The sequence below is a fragment of the Empidonax traillii genome, unplaced genomic scaffold, assembly GCF_003031625.1.
Source record: "Empidonax traillii isolate 1590-97213 ecotype Southwest subspecies unplaced genomic scaffold, ASM303162v1 scaffold260:size695979, whole genome shotgun sequence".
Classification (NCBI taxonomy): domain Eukaryota; kingdom Metazoa; phylum Chordata; class Aves; order Passeriformes; family Tyrannidae; genus Empidonax; species Empidonax traillii.
Window position 1 is genome coordinate 635,825 of NW_020955453.1, and position 20,636 is coordinate 656,460.

General features: G+C 36.5%; 1 protein-coding gene across 1 annotated transcript in view; it reads left to right on the forward strand.

Annotated features, from left to right (window-relative positions):
* The window catches only part of LOC114060136 (gamma-2-syntrophin-like), a gene marked incomplete at its 3' end in the record, with an annotated part of 69,993 nt that overhangs the window by 9,903 nt on the left and 39,454 nt on the right, over positions 1-20,636 (forward strand). Inside the window, exons 2-3 of the mRNA XM_027889381.1 lie at positions 12,941-12,992; positions 13,079-13,136. Of these exons, the coding sequence (XP_027745182.1) occupies positions 12,941-12,992; positions 13,079-13,136 (110 nt within the window). The remainder of the gene's footprint in view (positions 1-12,940; positions 12,993-13,078; positions 13,137-20,636) is intronic.

Sequence of the window (20,636 nt, forward strand, 5' to 3'; positions counted from 1 at the left end):
CCATGGGCTCAGACTCAGGATAGCAATTGAAGTTGGTACCAGGAATTTAAACTTGTAATACTACTGGTCAGAAGGAAGGGGGGAGGAAGTAACTATAACACCATCAAATTGGGGCAGAAATCAGCTTGGTTACCCCCAAGGGCATCCAGGAGGGCCATGAGGACGTGGGATCTCTGCACCTCTGCCCAGATGTTATCTATGGTCCTGTCTTAAGAGGCTTACTCCTGCCAGCTTTAATGCTGGCAGATCATTAGCATCCATGTCCTGCAGCAGGGAAGATGTTCAACCAGGAAAGAAGTCAGCACAGGGGTTCCCCACTCGACCTCCCTGCTGCATGTCAAGGGGATGGGGCAATCCAGGAGGACAGCAGTGGTAGGGTCATCACCCTAGTTTTACTGGTAAGTAGAAGGGAAAAGAACAAAAATAAATCAAGGCATTGGTCATCTTTGGCTTCCAACATGTTCTAGCCATTGTGAATTGTTCCTTAGAACAGTTTCTACAAAAGCCGAAGAACATGGTCTCTTTTAAGGGTTCCAGCCTTTTCTACTGTGTGCCTCAGTCTGATGTTTGGAAATAATATATGTATTCATTAATATTTTTGTGCAGACTCACACAGGAAAGTAAAATATGATGCATTCAGAGTCATTTACCAAAAAAGTCTATATCAATGGAGTTCTTCAGCAAGAATCTCCTTCTGAAATCCCCTTAGTACATTATTCATCTAGACAGATAGATAGAATATGTTTTCCTAATGAGAGATCCTTTACCATAAGTGCCAGTCCTGGATGTTAACAACTTGATACACTGGGTAGACTTTGGCAGGTAGATATGAAGTCTTGCTGAAATACATCATCAGAAATAGGTACTGTGACTGCCTTCTCATATTGTCCATTAAGCTCCAGTCATGTCACTTCAGATGAACAAATACCAAGACATAAAAGACCTTTCCAGAGATAAACTTTTCTTTTGAGTCATTGTGTCTTAGAAGAATCTAGTAAGTTTTCTGTCAAGAGCTTTCTCATACCTAAAAGATGGATATTTGACCATATCGTTCTCCAAATTACATTTAAAAGTATAATTCATTTTGAAACCAATGGAAGTATGGGATTTTTTTTCAGCTATATTATTATTTGTAGCTGTTATAAGCAGCATTGCACCTGTTACAGTCTCTTCTTTATAGATTTGTTGACATGGTGTTCTTTTGAATGGTACCTAACCATATAAGAATATGGTTAAAATTTTATGTTATATCTGCTTTTCAACATATTCCCTGTCTGGCATCATTCTTGGAGTTCTTGAAATTTTCTGCCTCACCGGTTGACAGCTTGCAACAAAAAAAGGTCTCAGAAAGATTGGAATATTTCATGTTGTTATCCTGCCAATTACAGTTTTATTAGTTACATTTTGTCTATTCAAATGTATCCTAAAGTTTCATGCGGGATACTACTTCATCCTCTAAACTTCTAGAAATAGGAAACAAAACAAGCCTACTATGTGGTGTGCTGTCGGGGGTATATAATTGCTTCTGTTTTGCAGCACATCTGTAATGAGTGATTGTTATACAGATTGAGTACTTTGGAAGCTATGAGAATAAAGAGTTTTAAAAAACTTTAGATACTATTAAAGGATGACATTAACAAAACAAAATGCTAGTTAAAGGAAAAAAAAAGTTAATTTCGGTGTTCCTGTTCAGATTGATAATTAGTAAGACTTTCTAAAGAGTTTTCCTTGTCTAGTGAAATAAAATTACACAAACATCAGACAGTCAACTCTAGCACTGTTTTGAGTGGTTTTTGTTTTTTGGTTGTTTTTTTTTTTTTTTTTTTTTTTTTTTTTTTTTTTTTGCCACCAATACAGGTGTCTGTCTCATTTTACTGTAAAACCATAAACAAATTAGTCTGGAAAGAAAAATTATTTCTAGCCTGCAGGCAACCAAAAAGTGAAATGAGTTGTTTGTATATTTGACTGAAATATAAACATTAGATTTTCAGCTGCATGCAGTTCATGAAATTATCAGTAATGTCACAAAAAAATGGGGTGGGTTTTTTTTCCCCTGAAATACTAGTTCAGTTTTGGCAAGAAGTTCTGGAGTAGAATTTTCTTTGATAGTTGCTTGCAAAGCTGGTGTGCATTTCTGTCCAAATTTCATAGCATAGAACTTTGTTCTTGCTTAAGAAGTTCAGGACTGATTCAGAACTAAAATCAACTGAGCCCACTGTTCTTTTTCTGATAGCAGCTGGTAATATTTCCCTAGAAAAGCCAAACAGGGCAAGAATGTGATGCTTCTCTTAACACTTTTCCTGCCACAAGTTGTACAGTGCCTCCCTAAGCAAAATACAGTTTTGTATTAGCTCTTTAAAGATTTACTTTTGCTATAGTTGTCCAATATCCCCTTAAAACCATTTAGACTTTGAATGTGCAGATTTATTTTCTCACTAGAATCTGCTATACGTTGCACAAATATTCATTTTTTGTTTGTTTGTTCTGCTCCTAGTTCTAAATAGGAACTAGGCATTCTAATACTATGATTTTATGCCTCTTAGTTTTTGTACTGCTAAGGCTGTAAAACTGATTCCCATTCACTGTCCTCTGTGCTACTAACTGTAGCCTCCTGACCCCCAGTCTGTCTCCTTTCCTGGATGAAGAGTTATAGCTTATTCTGTTATTCCTTGTACAGGTGCTATTTTGTGCTTCCATCATCCTTATTGTCCTTTTTTTGAACAGTTTTTAGCAGCTTCAGATAGCAAGGGGACAAAATGGTATACGGTTTTCAAGATGGAGTGAACTTTGGATTTCTACAAGATATAATGATATTCTTTTCTTGGTCTCTGTTCTTTTAGAATCCTAGAATCATTCAGGTTGGAAAAGACCTCCAAGATCATTGAGTCCAACCTTTGACTGAACACCACCATCAAGTAACCCATAGCACTAAGTGCCATGTCCAGTTGTTTCTTGAATGCCTTCAGGGATGGTAACTCTACCACCTTCCCAGGCACCCCATTCCAATGCTTAACCACCCTTTCAGTGAAAAAACTCTTCCTGATGTCCAGCCTGAACCTCACCTGGCACAACTTGGGTCTTTCTTGTCCTTTTTCTTGTCCTGTTGCTAATTGCTTGGGAGAAGAGACCAAGTCCAGATCTTGCTACAATCTTCTTTCAGGTAGTTTTAGAGAGCAATAAAATCTCCCTTGAGCCTCGTTTTCTTGAGGCTAAACAACCCCACTCTCTCAGCTGCTCCTCATATGACATTCTCCAGACCCATCACCAGCTTCTTTACCCTTCTCTGGACATGTTCCAGCACCTCAAAGTCTTTCTTGTAGTGAGGGGCCCAAAACTGGACACAGGATTTAAGCTGCAGCCTCACCAGTGCTGAGTATGGGGGACAATCACTGTCCTGGTCCTGCTGACCCCACTGTTTCTGATAAAGACCAGGATTCCATTGTCCTTCTTGGCCACCTGGGCACACTGCTGGCTCATTTTCAGCTGGCTGTTGACCAGCACCCCCAGGTCCTTTTCTGCTGGGCAGCTCTCCAGCCACTCTTCCACAAGGCTGCAGTGCTACCTGGGGTTGCTGTGACCCAAGTGCAGGACTTGGCACTTCTCCTTATTGAACCTTATACCGTTGTCTTTAGCCCATCGATCCAGTCAGTCCGGATCCCTCTGCAGAGCCTTCCTACCCTCTGGCAGATTGACACTCCTGTCTTCTGCTAAGACTCTCAAAAACTTTATTTGTGTTTATGATCACTGCTGAACACTGCACTGATGGTGTTATGGAATCAGCTACTTTAATCATAACATCTTATTCTGTAATAGAAGTGACTGATTTAGAATCAATCCTAATTCCTTATATAAATAATGCACATGGGAAAAAGAAATCTCTCACCAGCTTTTATCTGCTATAGTATTTTGTCTGCTATTTTGTTGCACAGTTAATATTTTTTAAGATGTTCTGCAAATATTTTCAGTTCCTTTATGCTTCCTTTCTCAGCAAGCAGCAAAGATAATCTCATGGCTTGTCTCTTCTTTTTTATTTCATCATGAATATTTTAAATAATGCAGGTTGCAATCTAAGCAAAGGTGGAACTTCACTAGTGACCTTCCTATGTTGAGAAAATTGCATGTTTAGTTCATTGCCTTGTTTTCTGTCTAGTTTTTAACTAATTTGAATTATCCATGTGTCTGGGCAAGGCTCTTGCCTCATGGTTCTTATGTTACCTAACTCACCTTTAAAAATTACATTGTCTTTTCCAAGATAGATCATCAACATGTCTGCCAATTCTGTTGTTGTAGTATCTCTTGTTGTCTGGAGTTTTGGTGTTTTTTTCTACTGTAGTTCTAACTTGTTTATTGCAGGCCTTAAATTTCCTAAGTGGAACCTTTGATAAATAAAATGGGATTTCATTTTCAATGTTGTAGTCATCATATATCAAAGCTTTATTGAGAAGTACCACTCCGTAGCTGCTTCTTTGTTTCATCGGTGTGTTCCTTCAAGAGTATGGTAAATGTATCTGGCCCTAGTGATTTGCTAATATTTCTTAGTCAATTTGTTTCTGAAGTGATTTCAAGTTCAGATGGACCCATATATCCTTTGTGCTCCAAAGACAGTTGAAGAAATGTCTGGGTTTTTTCATATGAAGGAAGGAGTTCATTTATCTTCCCTTCAGTAGCCTTATTGACTCTGAGTATGCCTTTTTGTATCTTGATCATAAATCAACCCTCTAGTTTATTTGGCAGACCTCTTGCTCCTAATACATTTGAAGCTTTATATTAATTTTTATTCTTTTTTACTGGTTTTGAAACTCTTTTTCCTACTGCTGCCTAATTTTGGTTTTTAATTTTATTTGCTTATGATCCATTTTCTTGTCTTTGTGTGAATATATGTCCATCACTCTTTATGTGCTTACCTCTCTTAACCTCCTCTTTAGCTGTGTGGTTTTCATTTTTCTCCTACTTAAGCCCTTCTAACAAGTGTATTCATTGTCTCTGTGTCTCCGGTGTGGTATCCATAAGTACTCTGTACACTGCCTACAGTTTTAATTTTCTTAGCTGAACCCTTTTTTTTTCCATTTAACACACCTCCTCACTTTTGCATAGTTCCCTCCTCAGTATCATAGTTCAGTAAGTGTTGAATGTAAAGTACATAGCAGTTGCTATTACAAAGTATCTTTTCAACTGTAATAAAATTAACTACATCTTGCATACTATACTCGAGATTAGGGCAAGTACTGAGTCTAGTCTTGTGAGCTCCATGAAGTAGTGACTGACAGAGACCTGATTTTTACTGACTGCATTATATCCTGTGTGTATCTGCCAGATACACCTGAGGTTAAGTCAAGTCTTTTACCACCATAACATTTCTCATTCCTGTTACCTCTCTGCCTATTTCAGTCATCGTTATGATTCTAGTTGTGTGGCCACTAGTAAAGTTTCTACAACTGTATTTGGCTTGTATTTAGCCTGGAATCTGTTGTTTTACTGTTTGGATAGTTGTCTTATTAATTTTATTTGTTTAACTGTCCTGTAGTTATACCTATGGCTGCCATGGTTCACTTAAATTCCACTGTTTGTTCTCATGTTTTCAAATGGCTCTGGCGTGAATCTCTTCCAAGATTGTGCAACCTTTTTGTGAGAGATACATATCTTCCTTTTTTTGATAAGTCTGCCTGCTTATCTAGTCTATTTTACATTTCTTATATAGTTTGTATCCCAGTATTAAAGTTTTCTCTGCCTCTCCAGAGTGTTTATACCTCTGTTTAGTGCAATTTTGGTTTTGTTCTTGACGCTCTGTTTTAAGTTCCTGTTTGTTTTATTCTCTTCCTAACTTGTCCTTCACTTCTGAATACAGAATATTCCAGTTTATATTCATAATAGAAGCAGTATCCATAATTATACTGTCTTCTGTACCTGTCAACTTTTCCAGTGCTACAGTTTAAAACTTTATTTGTGGCCTTGTTGAATTGCAAGTACCAGCAGTTTTGGTTCCTTTATAATTCAGATGGTGTCCATCCTTCCTGTACAGACTCTCTTTATTTCAAGAAAGCTCTCATGGTTTTACTGGTTCCTAGAAAGTAAGAAGGAATTTTTTCCTTCCCCCTGCCCACTGCGTGCAGAGCTATTAAGTGAGCACTTAAGAGACACACACAAAAAAAAAAAAAAAAAAAAAAAAAAAAAAAAAAAAAAAAAAAAAGAACTGGTTCTCTGCTTAATTGCTCAGAACTTAGTCTCCTAGGAAATGGGGGAGATGAAGGGCTCCTCTTTACTTTTTTCTCTCATCTCCTGGGAAATGGGGGGAGGAGTTTTTTGGGCTGACTGTGGCTGGAACATAGGTTGAAGTGGAAGCTCGGGGGTTCCTGTTGTTCTCTCGACCTGCTTGACAACTACGGACCTTGCCTGGATTTTTTATCAGAGAGGAGCTGTTTTTCTGGAGGTTTTTTTTTCCCCTTCCCCATTCCCATTTGTTTTTTTCCTGAGGGTGGTCCTGGTGCACATCAGGGGGAGAGAGAGGACTGTACCGCACAGTTCGACCAGTCAAACAGAGTGAGTTTGGGTTTTTTTTTTCATTGGGAAGACTTTCTTTTTGTTGTTGTTTGCCTTCCCCCTCTCCCTCTCCCCTTTCCCAGTGTGTGGGAAGGGAAGGGAAACCCAGGTTTTTTTTGGTTTCTCCGATATACACTGGAGGGTGTTACCCCCCCCATCCCTCCCAGATGGCAGCAATCAGTGATGCCACAGCGTCCCCTGCTGGTCGGCATGGAGAACTGCAGGCTCTGCATCTCCAGTGATCCAAAAGCCCCACCTGGTGACCGGCACAGAACACCACAAGCTCTGCATCTCTGGTGCCCCAATGGCACCCCTGTTGACTGTGTTTAGAAGTGCACCAAAGGGCGCAAACTGAACTGTTTACCTTTTTTTTTTTCCTTTGCTTGTTTATTGGTTTGTTTTGAAGGAGACTGTCTGTGGGTATAGGAGTATTGTTTGGTTGTTTTACTTGTTTCTTTTTGTTGTTTCTGCCAGTACACACATACTTTTTAATAAAGGGCTGTTATTTTTCCTTTTCCATAATTTTTTTTCCTTCAATTGGAGCCTCTTAATTTCGGATTTAGAATTGTTTGGAGGGAGGAGTATGGGTCTTTTCTCATGGCTCATCCTCACCAAAACACCTGTGTCTCATTTAAACTGGGAAAAAACCCACAGTTTCTGATGATCATAAATCCATCCTCCTTGAGCCATCTCTTTAAGAAGGCAAAAAAAAGAAAGGAAACCAAACACCTAAAAAAATCTTGCTTATCTTGCCAACCCTACAGTGACTACTGGAGGAGTTTTGGAGAACCTTAATCTAGAAGTCCAGATCTCTAATTTCCTTTTTTTTCCCTACCTAATTTTCCTACGTAGAACTTATTTCCTGTGTTACTCTGCATTTTTGGTTCAGATGCAGACCAAACCCGCCTGTTCCTTCTTTGTTTAAGCAGGATTCCTGTGCACTTGTGCAAGAGACTGAAATGTTGTTAATGTCTTACATGTTGTCAAAATCATAGAAAGACTTTCTTTTCAAACTGCAAAGAAGGAACTGCTCATCTATGACCACCGAAGCACACCATGACCCCGAATATACCTCCTGACTCTGACAAACTTGAGATAAGACTGTTGTCAAATTATCTCAGGTCTAAGGAGAAGTAAACAAGGGAAGAAGCATGTATCCACAAAGAAAGCCAAACTCAACAACTCTGTTAAGAATCAACCCTAGCTGGGCTCAGTGGGTGGAGAAGGAGAAAGGTTTTGGGTATGTGATGGCAAAATCTCTCCAAACAAAACAGGAGTAAACCCCCCACTCCAGGAAGACCAGGTACGCATGGCACATTCACATGAGAGACAGCTGAGAAGGGGTCATAAACCATCAAAGACCCCCAAAGCACCCCCTCAGACTTATTCCAGAGGTCTTTCACCACCAGAAGACTTCATGTGATCCCAGCAATCCAACAAATCCAGAGTCTGTTGCAAGAGAACGTAAAACTACCTTCCCAAGGGAGGTGCCTGGTCATCTCCTGAATCTATATTAATCCTCTGGGCCCTGTGTTTTTCAGGACCCTCACCATTGAGAAGATCAGAAGAACCAGACCCACGGGATGCTGCCAAGTTCCATGGAGTTGTGATACTTTTTCTATTTAATCTCTATCACTGTCTTTTTTCCCACACTGCTTTTTCCTATTTCTCTCTATCTCTCTCTGTCTCACATTTACTGTTAAATAAAATCTGTACTATTGACTTTGGCATCTGGTCTCATTTGCATCTTAATTCGGGCAGAGGCACCTCTAATAATTTTAATAACTGGATCATAACTACTTGTTCGGTCAAACATTTTGGAGTCTTCTCCCTGGAGTCATAAATGTATCTGTTTGCTTGATGGTCATCTACCAGCATTACAGATGTCTGGGATTTCTGCTTTGAGAAGGGAATTTGCATATCAGGAAAATACATTGAAATCATCCATTACAAGAACTACTAATGGAATTATTTCCCACTTCACTGACCTGTTGCATGTCCTCAGTCTTCTCAATGATGGGAATATATATCCCCTCTTCCTCTGTGAGAAAGTACTCAGATGTAATCTTCCATGAACTCTTCCTTCATTTCTTCTATGAGAAATGATAGAAAGAGATTCCTTTGAAGGTGATTTTTGTGTTCAAAGGATTTGCAACTTTCTGTTGAGTTTTTTTCAACTAACATTCTCTGTACAACCAGACATCTGCTTCTGCCATTACTGGCACTTGTAGGGATAATTGGAAATACTCTAATTTAAATAATTTCATGTAGTTAATGTATATTGGAGTCCTTTTTCTTTTTGTTCATTTATGGTGAGATCCATCATTCATAGGTCTATGTGACTTTATCTCTACTAGAAAATAAAACACAGACATAGCACAATTCAGCACTGACCCATAGTTGCCTATATTGTTTGCTAATGTGGTCCCTGGTGATGTTTTGACTTGTTCCAAATTGTCTATGCTGGGTGTTTACTCTCTGTGTCAGTTTTGGACAATTTCAGGTACAGCCCTCTTAAACAATGCCTCAGACCAAATCAGGAGATGGCATGTGTCATGTAGTGTCCCAGTGAGGCAGTATGGATGGTGGTAATAACATTTTCAAGGAAAGAAAATTTTTTTTGATAAATAGGAATTTTACTGTGTTCTTTGCTTTATTTTAGCATTAGGCATGGTTTGCAAGACTGGAATTGTAAAACAAATAGTCTGTTCTTTGACTCGAAGAAGAGGTGAAAAATTTCTTTCTGAATTCTGAATTGCAAAGTGGGAGGAAAGAAAGCAAAGAAAGGTCCTGAGAAGAGAATGTGGGACTACAACAGGACAAATTAGAGGGAACAGAGAGAAGAGATCAAATAACAGAGAATAATTATTGTTTAGCATATTTCCCTATAAAACCCGAAGCTGAATTCAGTAGTGTCTTGCTTTCAGCAGATATGTAATGCTGAATCTCCTCTAAATCATCCAAAGATTTTGTTTTATCTCCAGTAACGAGCATCTTATTTTGAAATTTAAGGGTCCCAATGAAGGATTAAGTGAAACTAGGCTATAGTGAGCCATGTGAATTTGTGAGTTTTCCTCAACAAATGGTTTTTAACTTCCTCCTTTAAAATAAAATTTCAAATTCAAAGACTAGAAAGTCAGAAATAAAGATTCTGTTATCTCTTGACTCTTGGCTTTGTGTTGTCTTCTGTGCTGGAAGATATTCAGGGAATGAGTTCATTGGTTACAGGAGGAAAAATGTAATCTCACTATCTAGTGGTGAATGATACTTCTCCTGAAACAGAGGTGCAACATAATCTTAGATGTGTCATGTGCACAAACTAACACCAAATTAACACTACTGATCAGGCATTAGGTGCATCTCATCTTCTTTAGTAAAATTACAATGCGTTAAAATGCTGAACATTTACATCTAAGGATGAAGCTGGTCAAGAAGATACTTTGAGCAGATAAAGTTCATACAAATACTTTTAAAAAAGGATGTTTAGACATTTCAAATCACTAAAACAAAATTAATCACCCCCAAATCTTCGTGTGCCTCTGTTCTTTCTCTGTAGAACAAGAATACTTGTGTTGGGCTGATCTCATTTATGTGAATATCCCTACAGATTGTACTGCTAACTAGCATTAAAAATACCCTAAGCATTTTAGTAACACTGCATTTAGAACTAAATTAAATTTTCACTCATGGAATAAGATTAAAAATAGAAGTATCTGTATACTGTAAGGTCTCAAGGCCTTACAATGTACAGTCCTATTACATTAAAATATACATAACAGATATATTACTATTAAAAGCAATCTTTTTAAAAAAACCCAGTTATGGTGTGTCATACTGCAAAAGTTTAAAATCTTGTCTTGTGTCTATAGCCTGAATGTGTCTGAATGTAAGATTTGGTCATCTTCTGCCAAGGAATCTACCTTAAAGATGTGCTTTATCATCCTTGAAAAGTTTTAAAATAAAACTAAATATATTTAATCCTGGCAACTGTTACAGTACTACACAAATCTCTCAAGCTATTTGGAATTCCTCTGGCTCTTGTCTGCTACCTCTCCAATTTCTTTGCATCATCAAATCTGTTATCAGAGTTAACTGTTTTATTTAAAACTGTGCATCATTGCCAAATACCAAAATAATTTATAGTCTCTATGTGCCTTTTAATAATCTCCTGATGGTGTAGAATTACACTAGTTATTTTTTCAGTGACTTTGTGCAGGAAGGTCGCTTTTTCTCTTACTCAGCATGATTTATATATTTCATTGTGGTTTTTTGCAACATCACATTTTGGCAAATAGACTGCTTTTCTCTGTTTGTTTGAGCTGTTTTCCTTATTACCAAGGAAATGACCATGACTTTGAACTGCTTTATGCTTAGAACCTGTCCAGTTCATAATTACCTTATCAAAATGTTGTCCCTTACACATATTATTGCAAGCAATTAAGATACTTTTTTTAAATCAATTTTTTTTTTTTTAAATAATAATCCAGGTATTGTCACTATCCTACAAGAAGCATTTCCACTGAATAGTAGACTTATCTCAGTTAAATTTTGATTTGGAATCTATCTGGCCAGTTTACGTGTGCTTAAAATACACCGTATTATTTTGAATAGTTTTACTTGTTTAATCAAGTTTTTGTGCAACATCAGATCACTTCCTTATGACTTATTACAACAGCCATACTGTCATCAAGATTGGAAATTTCAGAGCAAGCATTCATGTCATTTGAAACATATTTTCCATAACACTTTTCCCCTTTAAAATTATTACTTCATAGAGCTACCTACAAACCATATAAAAAAAAGCATGTTAATTGCAGTTCAGTTTATAAGATTCCAGTAAGTAATACCTTGCTTGTGGTTTTTCTTTTAAATGGCTAAAGCTATCCATGTAGCAGTTTTCTATTTGTTGTCTGACCATGCTAAAGCAAACTACATTGATGAAATATTTATTCCATCATCATTATGTGATAGGATACATTACATTAATATGTTTTCAGGGGGCAAGTATAGGTGGAGTAAAACATGAATTAAATAAGCAGAGTCATGTCATAGAAAATTACTCTTGGGAATGAGTCACTGAATTTAAAGTTAGGGATGTGTTCTAATTCAGATTGGATCTGAACTTTTTCAGTGAGTATGATAACTTTGATCAAAAGTTTTAATGCAGTTCCAAATGAAGAAAAGAACCTATAAAACAATTTGAATTAGATTTTAATGCAACTGAATTATATACTCTGAAATTATGTCAGGTACCTTTTGATATGTCAGGTATCATGTGTCATAGTGCAATAGTTTTCCATTTTTTTTTCCATTTTAAGCACAGACTAGCGTAGTACAGTGTTCATGGGAAGAGAAGCAATTTTGAAAATGTATGAAACTACTCCTAACTCTTTGTAGTATATGGATTACTTTTACCCTCCTAAAATGAAACTGAAACTTATGATTTATTACGTTTTGCTTTCCCCTGAGGCAATATGAACATACGTCTAGCAAGGTGAATGTTACAAAAAAAAAAAAAAAAAAAAAAGCTACATATATTAAAATAACTTGTTAATGCATGATTATGGTCTTGACTACTGAAATAAAAATAACCATTTATCTGAATCAGTGAAATCATAAAATACCCAATCAGAGAGTATACATATGGGAGTGTTTATATATATAATTTCTGATGTAAAGAAAAAGAAAAAATATATTATTATGTGTTCAGAAATTACTAGAAAGATGGTATTCTATTCAGTACTGTTCATCTTGTTCCAGAAAAAGTTCCCGACAAGTGTATAATTGAAGTGCCATTATTATATTGTCAGGCACCATGAGTAACACGTTATTGAAATCTCAAATTCAGCACACTGTTAAACATATGATAGGTTTCTCTAGAAAAATATTGATAAATGTTTATCTTCTTTGTGCAGTCAAATATGAAATGCAAAAAATTAACTATTTTTTATTAACTAGAAATCTTTCAGCGTATACTGCAAAAAAAAAAAAGGTAGAAATCTGGAGATATAAATTAGGAAACACTGACATTTTTGATTGAAAAATTAGAATATGCATCATGCATACATGATAGCTATAAAAATGCACATCTCAGAGATCTTCCTGTAGTTTTCCTATGTCAAAACAAAGCAAAACTTTGTAAAAATGTCTCAGGGATAGAAAAACTTACTAAAAGTCTACATACACAGCTCACAAGTTTTGCTCTCTGTAGTAAAGAATTAAGTAATGCCTATGAATCAGTGTTGAATGATACTTCAGAACTGAATTTGATCACTCTAATTCTAGGCTGCCTTTGAGAATTACTTTTTAAAAAGTAAATGAGGATCTAGGAACATCTTCTGTGATCATTTAGATATTGTATTTTCACCTAAATTTATTTCTTCTACAATTTTTTAAAGCACAGAACTGTTACACTTCGTAGACAACCAGTTGGTGGCTTGGGCTTAAGCATAAAGGTATGGGTAACTTCTCATTTCTTCTTTTAATTTCAGTATAACCACTTCAGTCTTGAGATCTCATGGTTAATATGCCTCTCTTACAGGGTGGTGCTGAGCACAAAGTGCCTGTCGTCATATCAAAAATATTTAAAGACCAAGCAGGTAACTTATGTTATTTACTTATATAGTGCTGTAGTAAGTAATAGTTTCAGGAATCATTTTTTACTGCAGAAACAAAACTATGACACAGGAAATCTACTGATGTTCTTAACTTTAATAATGCAGAGGATGCAAAAAATACAAACCAAATATATATTTTCCACACACAGTAATTCACTGATATATGGTATGACTAAGTTGCTTAGATACCAGCAGAGAGTCATTTGTAATGTTTATTATGATAAAGATAGCACAAGATCTAAATCAGTATAGTCTATCCTAATTAGGTATTACATTGACATTTACATAGCAAAAGGAACCTTTGGGAGACCATGTCAGTCCTCAGACTTAACTTGGCACGTTGGAGAACTGGTCTGGAAAACAAAGAGGCTCTTCTGTAAGGAAAAGTAGAACTCTTGCATGTGGGTGGGCACAGCCTTGCAACATGAACTGAGGTTCTTAGCTGACGAAAGTAAAGTCTCTTCTCTGGTGGACACAGATATGGGGATTAGTTTGTTCTTTTATTTTCTGAGGCATTCTTTTACATATTTGAAAAGGAGTTGTCTTTATGTGGAAAGCTTCTATATGTTACCTCTCTTCCATACAGCAAGTCAACCAATTTCATGTATCCTTTCCTTCAAAAACAGACAGTGCTGCATTGTGAACCTCAGTGCATGTCCTGCTCTTTCAAGGACTCAAAGCCAGTGATATGATCTTTTGAACTCATCAGGCTCTTTTCCTGCTTTGCTGCAATGGGGATTAAGCACATTTGCTTGGCACCATGGTTAGCCTTGTGCTTTTCTAGGTTGCAGACTGTGCTTGTTTTTTTCCTCTACATTTACTTCAGGGGGCCCTTATTTTACTTGAAATGTAATAGCCAAACTTGATAATCCATTTTCATCTCATATCTAGTGAATATTGTCTATGCCAGTACCCTGCTGGAAACACTCCTTCAAGTCTCCTGTGTACAGTACTTAAATATTTCAATATAATGGTTTATTTTATAATAACATTTCTGCAGTGAGGCAGAGAAGGTGTTTTTATGTCAGTTGTGTTACTGTACATGAAAGAGTAATAGGGTCCTTAAGTACACACTATAATAAACCATACCAATAAAAGAAATGCATAATAATAATAAGATGAATATAAGCATTCAGGTCTAAGGAAAGTAATTCAGGAAATTATTCAGCAGCAAGGGAAGCTATCTCCTGCCCTCTTAGGGCATAGTGCTCTTAACCAAGTTTAGTAGTGGTTTGTATATAGAATACTTATATTCAGAGTTTGTGCATCATGGTTGTTTTTCTTGAACTGCATTTATTTCTAGAGTAACGAGTGTAACAACATTTTTATGGGGTCAACTGTCAGATTTGAATATGTCTCCTGAAACAATACTTGTTTTAAGATCTTGTAACCTTTTGTCCGAGTAAACTCCAAAATGAGTAGTGGTTATAACCAGAGGCAGTGCTGTATCACAGCAAGCCTGAATGAAATGTTCCTGGATGGATCAGTGAATAGCATGAAGATATTGACACATTTGGCAAGGTGTGAAGGAAGTAGTCTATGTAGAGTCAGTTGCCCCACTGGCATGAAGAGAATCTCAGGCTTGCTTTCAGCACATATTGGGGTTTGTTCAGGTGTACTCCTGAGGTCCCTTCCAGCCTGAGTGATTCTGCCATTCATTTAGTTCTGCAGATGCTAAAGATCAGAGAAACAAAATATAAATGCTTTTTGTGGCACATGGCACATCCTGGATTCCCATTCTGGTTACTGAATGTCTTTGCAACAGAAATAGTGTAAAGTTTTTTGTTTATTTCTTTCTTTCTTCCAGAAAATGAATATTTATAAAAAAACATGAAAAGATTTTCAGCAAAATTTGGAAGTGCAAAACCTTATTCTGCAAATCTTTTTCTTTGGAAATCTTATCTCACAAGTCTTGAAGTGCTGCTGCTATTCAGTATAGGAGGAAGATAATAACAAAGGCTATTCACATCATTACTTTTCTAGTATCATATTTAACTGATAATTAATAGTGACAGAATATGTCCAAGGGTAACTCATTGGTGACCTTGAGGGAATACTTCTGGTTTAAGATTCTAGTGTTTTAATGCAAGAGAAAACAATCTGGTAATATTATTTACAGGAAAATAAGAAGTATTCTAAAAATATGTACGTTCTTTCTCAGTATATATATATAATATATATGAATGTACAGATAAGCATACGAAAATACAGATGTATTTACATATAAAACAATATCAGGAAAAATATATGTGTTGAATATAATGGGAAGAAATTTCAAGCATGAGAGAGAGACGATGCTCTTGCAGGTTTACCTCAAACTTAATTTTGAACTGAACATTTTATATTCATGATGTGGCAACTTCACTAGTGGTCTTTCATTACATAAGGTACTAATAACAGGGAAAGTGATAGGCTGGCTTCAAAAGTGGCTTTGAGTTAAGCAGTGAGGTTAGTTGCTGCTTTCAGGCAAATATACCTAATTTCAAAAAAGAAAAAACTTATATCCTGCAGTACTGTTTGAAAGTACCTCATAGGCCTACAATGATTTCTTATCAGGGATTTTTACTATTTTGGGTCCTTGAGTAAAACCCTTGAATTTCTGTGAGTAAAATTGTCCTTAATGAGTAAAGAATTGATTTCCTAAAATGACTGATAATTTGCAATACTTTTTATGACACTTAATGCCCGCTGAATGACAACACTAAAATCATGCTTCCAACTTTACTTTTTTCAGAGAGAGAACTATTTTTTAGTTCCAAAGCTAGAAACCTAATAGAATAAAGGAGTTGCTTTTTTTTTAGATCTCTTTGGGCTATCCTAAGCAGATTAATTAGTCATATATATATATATATATATATATATATATACATATATAATTTTTTCAAATAAAGAAGTGATTCTCTTCGTGTTGACCTAAGCATCAGCTGATCGCATTTGCACTTCTGTTTTTTATATGGGATAAACAATTTTTATTCTGTTTTTTATATGGAATAAACAAGTCATTTCATTATTCAACACAAGCACTTCTATATCAACACTGTTAATAAATACTATGCTTACAGTTTTGACCTCTCAGCTGTGATCACTGTGTTTCTAAATTTCGGAGTAAGCTGTCCTGGCTCACTCTTCAGTAAGACTTGCCTGAAGAAGTTCACTGAAACATACACAGAAGCTCAGTTCAAGTGCATAACTTTACATTTCTGAAATACAAGATAAAGTGGTTAGTCAGGCCTGGAGTCTAATGTGCAGTGTGTTGCAAATCACTGTAATGATGTCCTGAATTTTTCCTGAAAACATCCTGCTCAACAGTATTAAGAGCAAGTTTTGCTAATGCAAATGACTCATCACCGAGTTTAGGCCTTTTAAATTTTTTCTGTAGATTTTGTCTTCCATTCTAACAAAGTTTTTTTCATACCACCTAAGCTTTTGCTAAAGTAAATTGCAGAGAGACAGAAGTCTTGTGCCAGACAGAATGAGAACAAGTAAATGCAAACACAGTTATAAATTTAAAAGTAGAATGGTATAATTAGCTACAGAGTAATTTTAATCCCGTAGATAATTTTTTCACTTCCAAAGCTGGGACTTTTTTTCCTACCTATATATCAATTCATCTGGTTGACTCAAGATATTAGCAACATTACTAATAATCTCTGAGATTATAAAAAGAAATATTGTTGTTCAACTTTCTCAGTAATATTTTATAAACCTGATTTAGGCTTTCTCTAGAACTGGGTTTCGATTTTTTTCTTTTTTTTTTTTAATGTAATTTATTGCAGTATTGTATTTCCTCTGTTTTCCTTTTGAAACTGGCTTAAAATGGAGTTCATTGTACTCTCTCATTGTACAACAGTTGATGATTTGATAATAGCTTATAGGTGTGTAGTATTTTTATATATGTGTTATAATTAATATTACCAGTTTATTTGTGGTAAAGGCTGCTGTAGGTTTGCAGTCAAATAAATGTAGAGTCCTACTCAGTCCTGTTACTGAATATCCTGAACTTGGAAAGGAATGATACTGGTCAGGTTTACTTATTTTACAGTGAATCCATGAGATCCATTGAAAGTACTTCAGAGAATCTTTAGATGGTAAATGTGGGTAAAGTGTACAAGCTTTCATGTGTTTGCATCTTTCTCTATGTTATTCCCATTTTTGATTACTAAAGAGTCTTAATGAGTTTGTGGAATCTGAAGGGTGGAGATTGTAAAAATGAATAGACTTTGAAATCTCACCTCATCATACATACAAGTGACATACTGCATATAATATTGGAAATTTTAGTTTGTTAAACACCAAATAAGATTACCGGTTTGTGTTGCACAATTATCAAGGTAGCTATGACATGTTGTCCTCTTGATGCAACTTTCCATTTTTGTGAGACACAGTGCAATAATCTGACTGTTGCTGTGAGCTCTGCTCATATCTGATATAATATGTGCAGTCAGAGAAACAGCAATGATGAAACAGAACAGGGGTTCAGCTCATGAGGTGTGATGAAAATGGGTAAATAAAATTAAATAAAACCTGGTGGAATACGGTTAGTTTTGCATTGTGCCGCTTTCAAAAAAGATTCTCCCTTGAGAGTTAAAATTCATTAAAATCTTAATTTGAATGCATTTTCTCACCTTCTGTGATAAAAGTTGGCTTGTACCTCACATTCTGCTGTGTTGAAAAATCTTCTATTTTATGTTTAGTCCGTTTCTGACTGAGGATACTGTATACCCTGGCAGAATTGGAATGAACTCCGACCATTCAGCCACTAAAATATTCTTGGCTTGAAACCATGTGCTCTGCAAACACAGACTGTGTCCAAATATCACATTCTGGCTGCCTGCATTCAGGACCATCTGGAAGATGTGGCATCAGTTTGATGAAGGCTTTTAACAGTTTCACTTACATGCCAAACAGACATGGTTTAGTATAAAATTGTACTTCCACCCCAGGTATTTTTTTTTTGCATTGACTCCAGTCATCCCAAAGGGTGGTACAACCAGGGCAACCCAGCCTAGACTGAACAAGTTGGTGGGCACGATGTGAGACCGTAGTCAAGCTGCACAGCATGGTTGTATTCACAGCTGATGTTCTTCATCCCTACAGCTGTACTCACCTTGGCTTCATCAGCCTTGTTGTTTCATTCCATTGAGATAGCAAGCTCAATATTAAGGACAAGTTAAGCCAGAGTTACTTGCATTTATAAGCAAAGCAGAATGGATCAAAAATTTGTGTTATGCCTTGTGCTGATGAAGGTAAAGATTGAATACAAGGCCATTTTTGAACATAAGGCCTCATTAGAACAGACAACATTTGAAGTTGGATGGTGTTTAATTTTTGGACATTATTTCATAATATCACTTGTAAATGTCTTCATTTTTTAACATCTTATTCTTATTTTCTAGCATTAATTTTAATTATCTTTGCCAATGTTATTTTTCTTTATTATTGGATAGCTAATGATATATGAAGTTAGCATCTTACTCGTTGTTTCTCTTGGACCTATGATTTCATCTCTAAACTTATTTTCAGAAGGCATAGAAGAGCATTCTTAGCGTTTTGTATTTCTCTTTTACTATTGCCTCCTTAAGACTAGACAGGCAGCAAAAGACAATGCCTCTTAATAGAAAGAACATCTTAATGAACTTGTTGAAGTTCACTGTTGAAGATCAGTCAACAGGTAAAAGGACGGTATTTTGTTCTCTGATTTGGAAAAGTTTTTCTATTCAGCCTAATAGTTAAGAACTTATTTAAGGTCCAGTGGTATGAATAGCGGTCACTGTATATTTAGTGAGAATAGTAGTTGCTATGTACATAGTGAGAAACATACAGATAGATGAATTCCTCAGTTGAGATTGTAGAACAATTTATATTATTGGAATTTGTTTTGAAGGATAAATGCTTTAACAAAAGGTTTAAATTATTGATCTGAACATAAAGAATTCCTTGGGTAGAGGGATGCAGAGAACTAATTTTTCAGTTTCTATTTAGCTGAACAGGTATATGCTTAAAATCTGATCTAGTAAATGTTTTTTAATATGTCAATGTTTTAATTGTTAGAATGAAATGCATATTTTTAAGCATTATTATTATTTATAAGTATTTCCTGGACAGAAGAAAACTTTAATGAAATATTTGTAAGTTTCACTTTGAAATTTTGTTCTAGAATCTGTGGTTTGTTGGGTTTTTTTAATATTTAAAAGCTGGATGAATCTAGAAATCATTTTTACCAAGAAAACCAAAATATTTCCATTTTAGGTCACATTGAAATTTCTTTTTATTCTTTAGTTCAGGTAAAAAGCAGAAACAGTGAATTAGCTGTCCAGCTCTAGATTTATGCAACTGTTTATGTACTTTCCCAAAATGAGGTTTTACATACTTATACGTATATATTATATTATATATATATGTGTGTCTAAAAAAGTTCCTGATAATTAACAAAGCTTTCTTGCTATGTGTACAAAGCAGTGGTATTCAAAAAACACACTAATTTTCAAATACTTTTTCATGCTTGTGAAGAAGATCAAGTTTCAGTAAAAGATAATTAGTTTTGCTTAATAACTGTGTCATAATACAAAAGGTTTCTGAAAATTTTATATCAGTTCTGTAGGCTTTTATGATGAAAATTCTCATTGGAACGTGCACGTTCATAGAATCATAGAATCATAGAATCATAGAATCATAGAACTAACTGGAGTGGAAGAGACCTCTGAGATCATCAAGTCCAACACTTGATCCAACCCCACTGTGATTACTAGATCATGGCACTCAGTGCCACATCCAGCCTCATCTTAAAAACCTCCACGGACGGTGAATCCACCACCTCTCTGGGCAGGCCATTCCAATGTCTGATTACTCTCTCTGTAAAGAACTTCTTTCTAATATCCAACTTAAACCTCCCCTGGCAGAGCTTAAGCCCGTGCCCTCTTGTCCTACTGCTGATTGCCTGGGAGAAGAGACCAACCCCCACCTGGCTACAACCTCCTCTCAGGTAGTTGTAGAGAGTGATGAGGTCACCCCTGAGCCTCCTCTTCTCCAGACTAAACAACCCCAGCTCCCTCAGCCTCTCCTCATAGGACTTGTGTTCAAGTCCCTTCACCAGCCTCGTTGCTCTTCTCTGGACCCGCTCCAGCACCTCAATGTCCTTCCTTTACTGAGGGCCCCAGAGCTGAACACAGTACTCAAGATGTGGCCTCACCAGCACTGAGTACAGGGGAAGGATCACTGCCCTGCTCCTGCTGGCCACACTGTTCCTGATAAAGGCCAGGATGCCATTGGCCTTCTTGGCCACCTGGGCACACTGCTGGCTCATGTTCAGCCTCCTGTCGATCAGCACCCCCAGGTCCCTTTCTGCCTGGCTGCTCTCCAGCCACTCTGTGCCCAGCCTGTAGCGCTGCAGGGGGTTGTTGTGGCCAAAGTGCAGGACCCGGCACTTGGCCTTGTTGAACTTCATCCCATTGGAGTCAGCCCATCTCTCCAGTCTATCCAGAT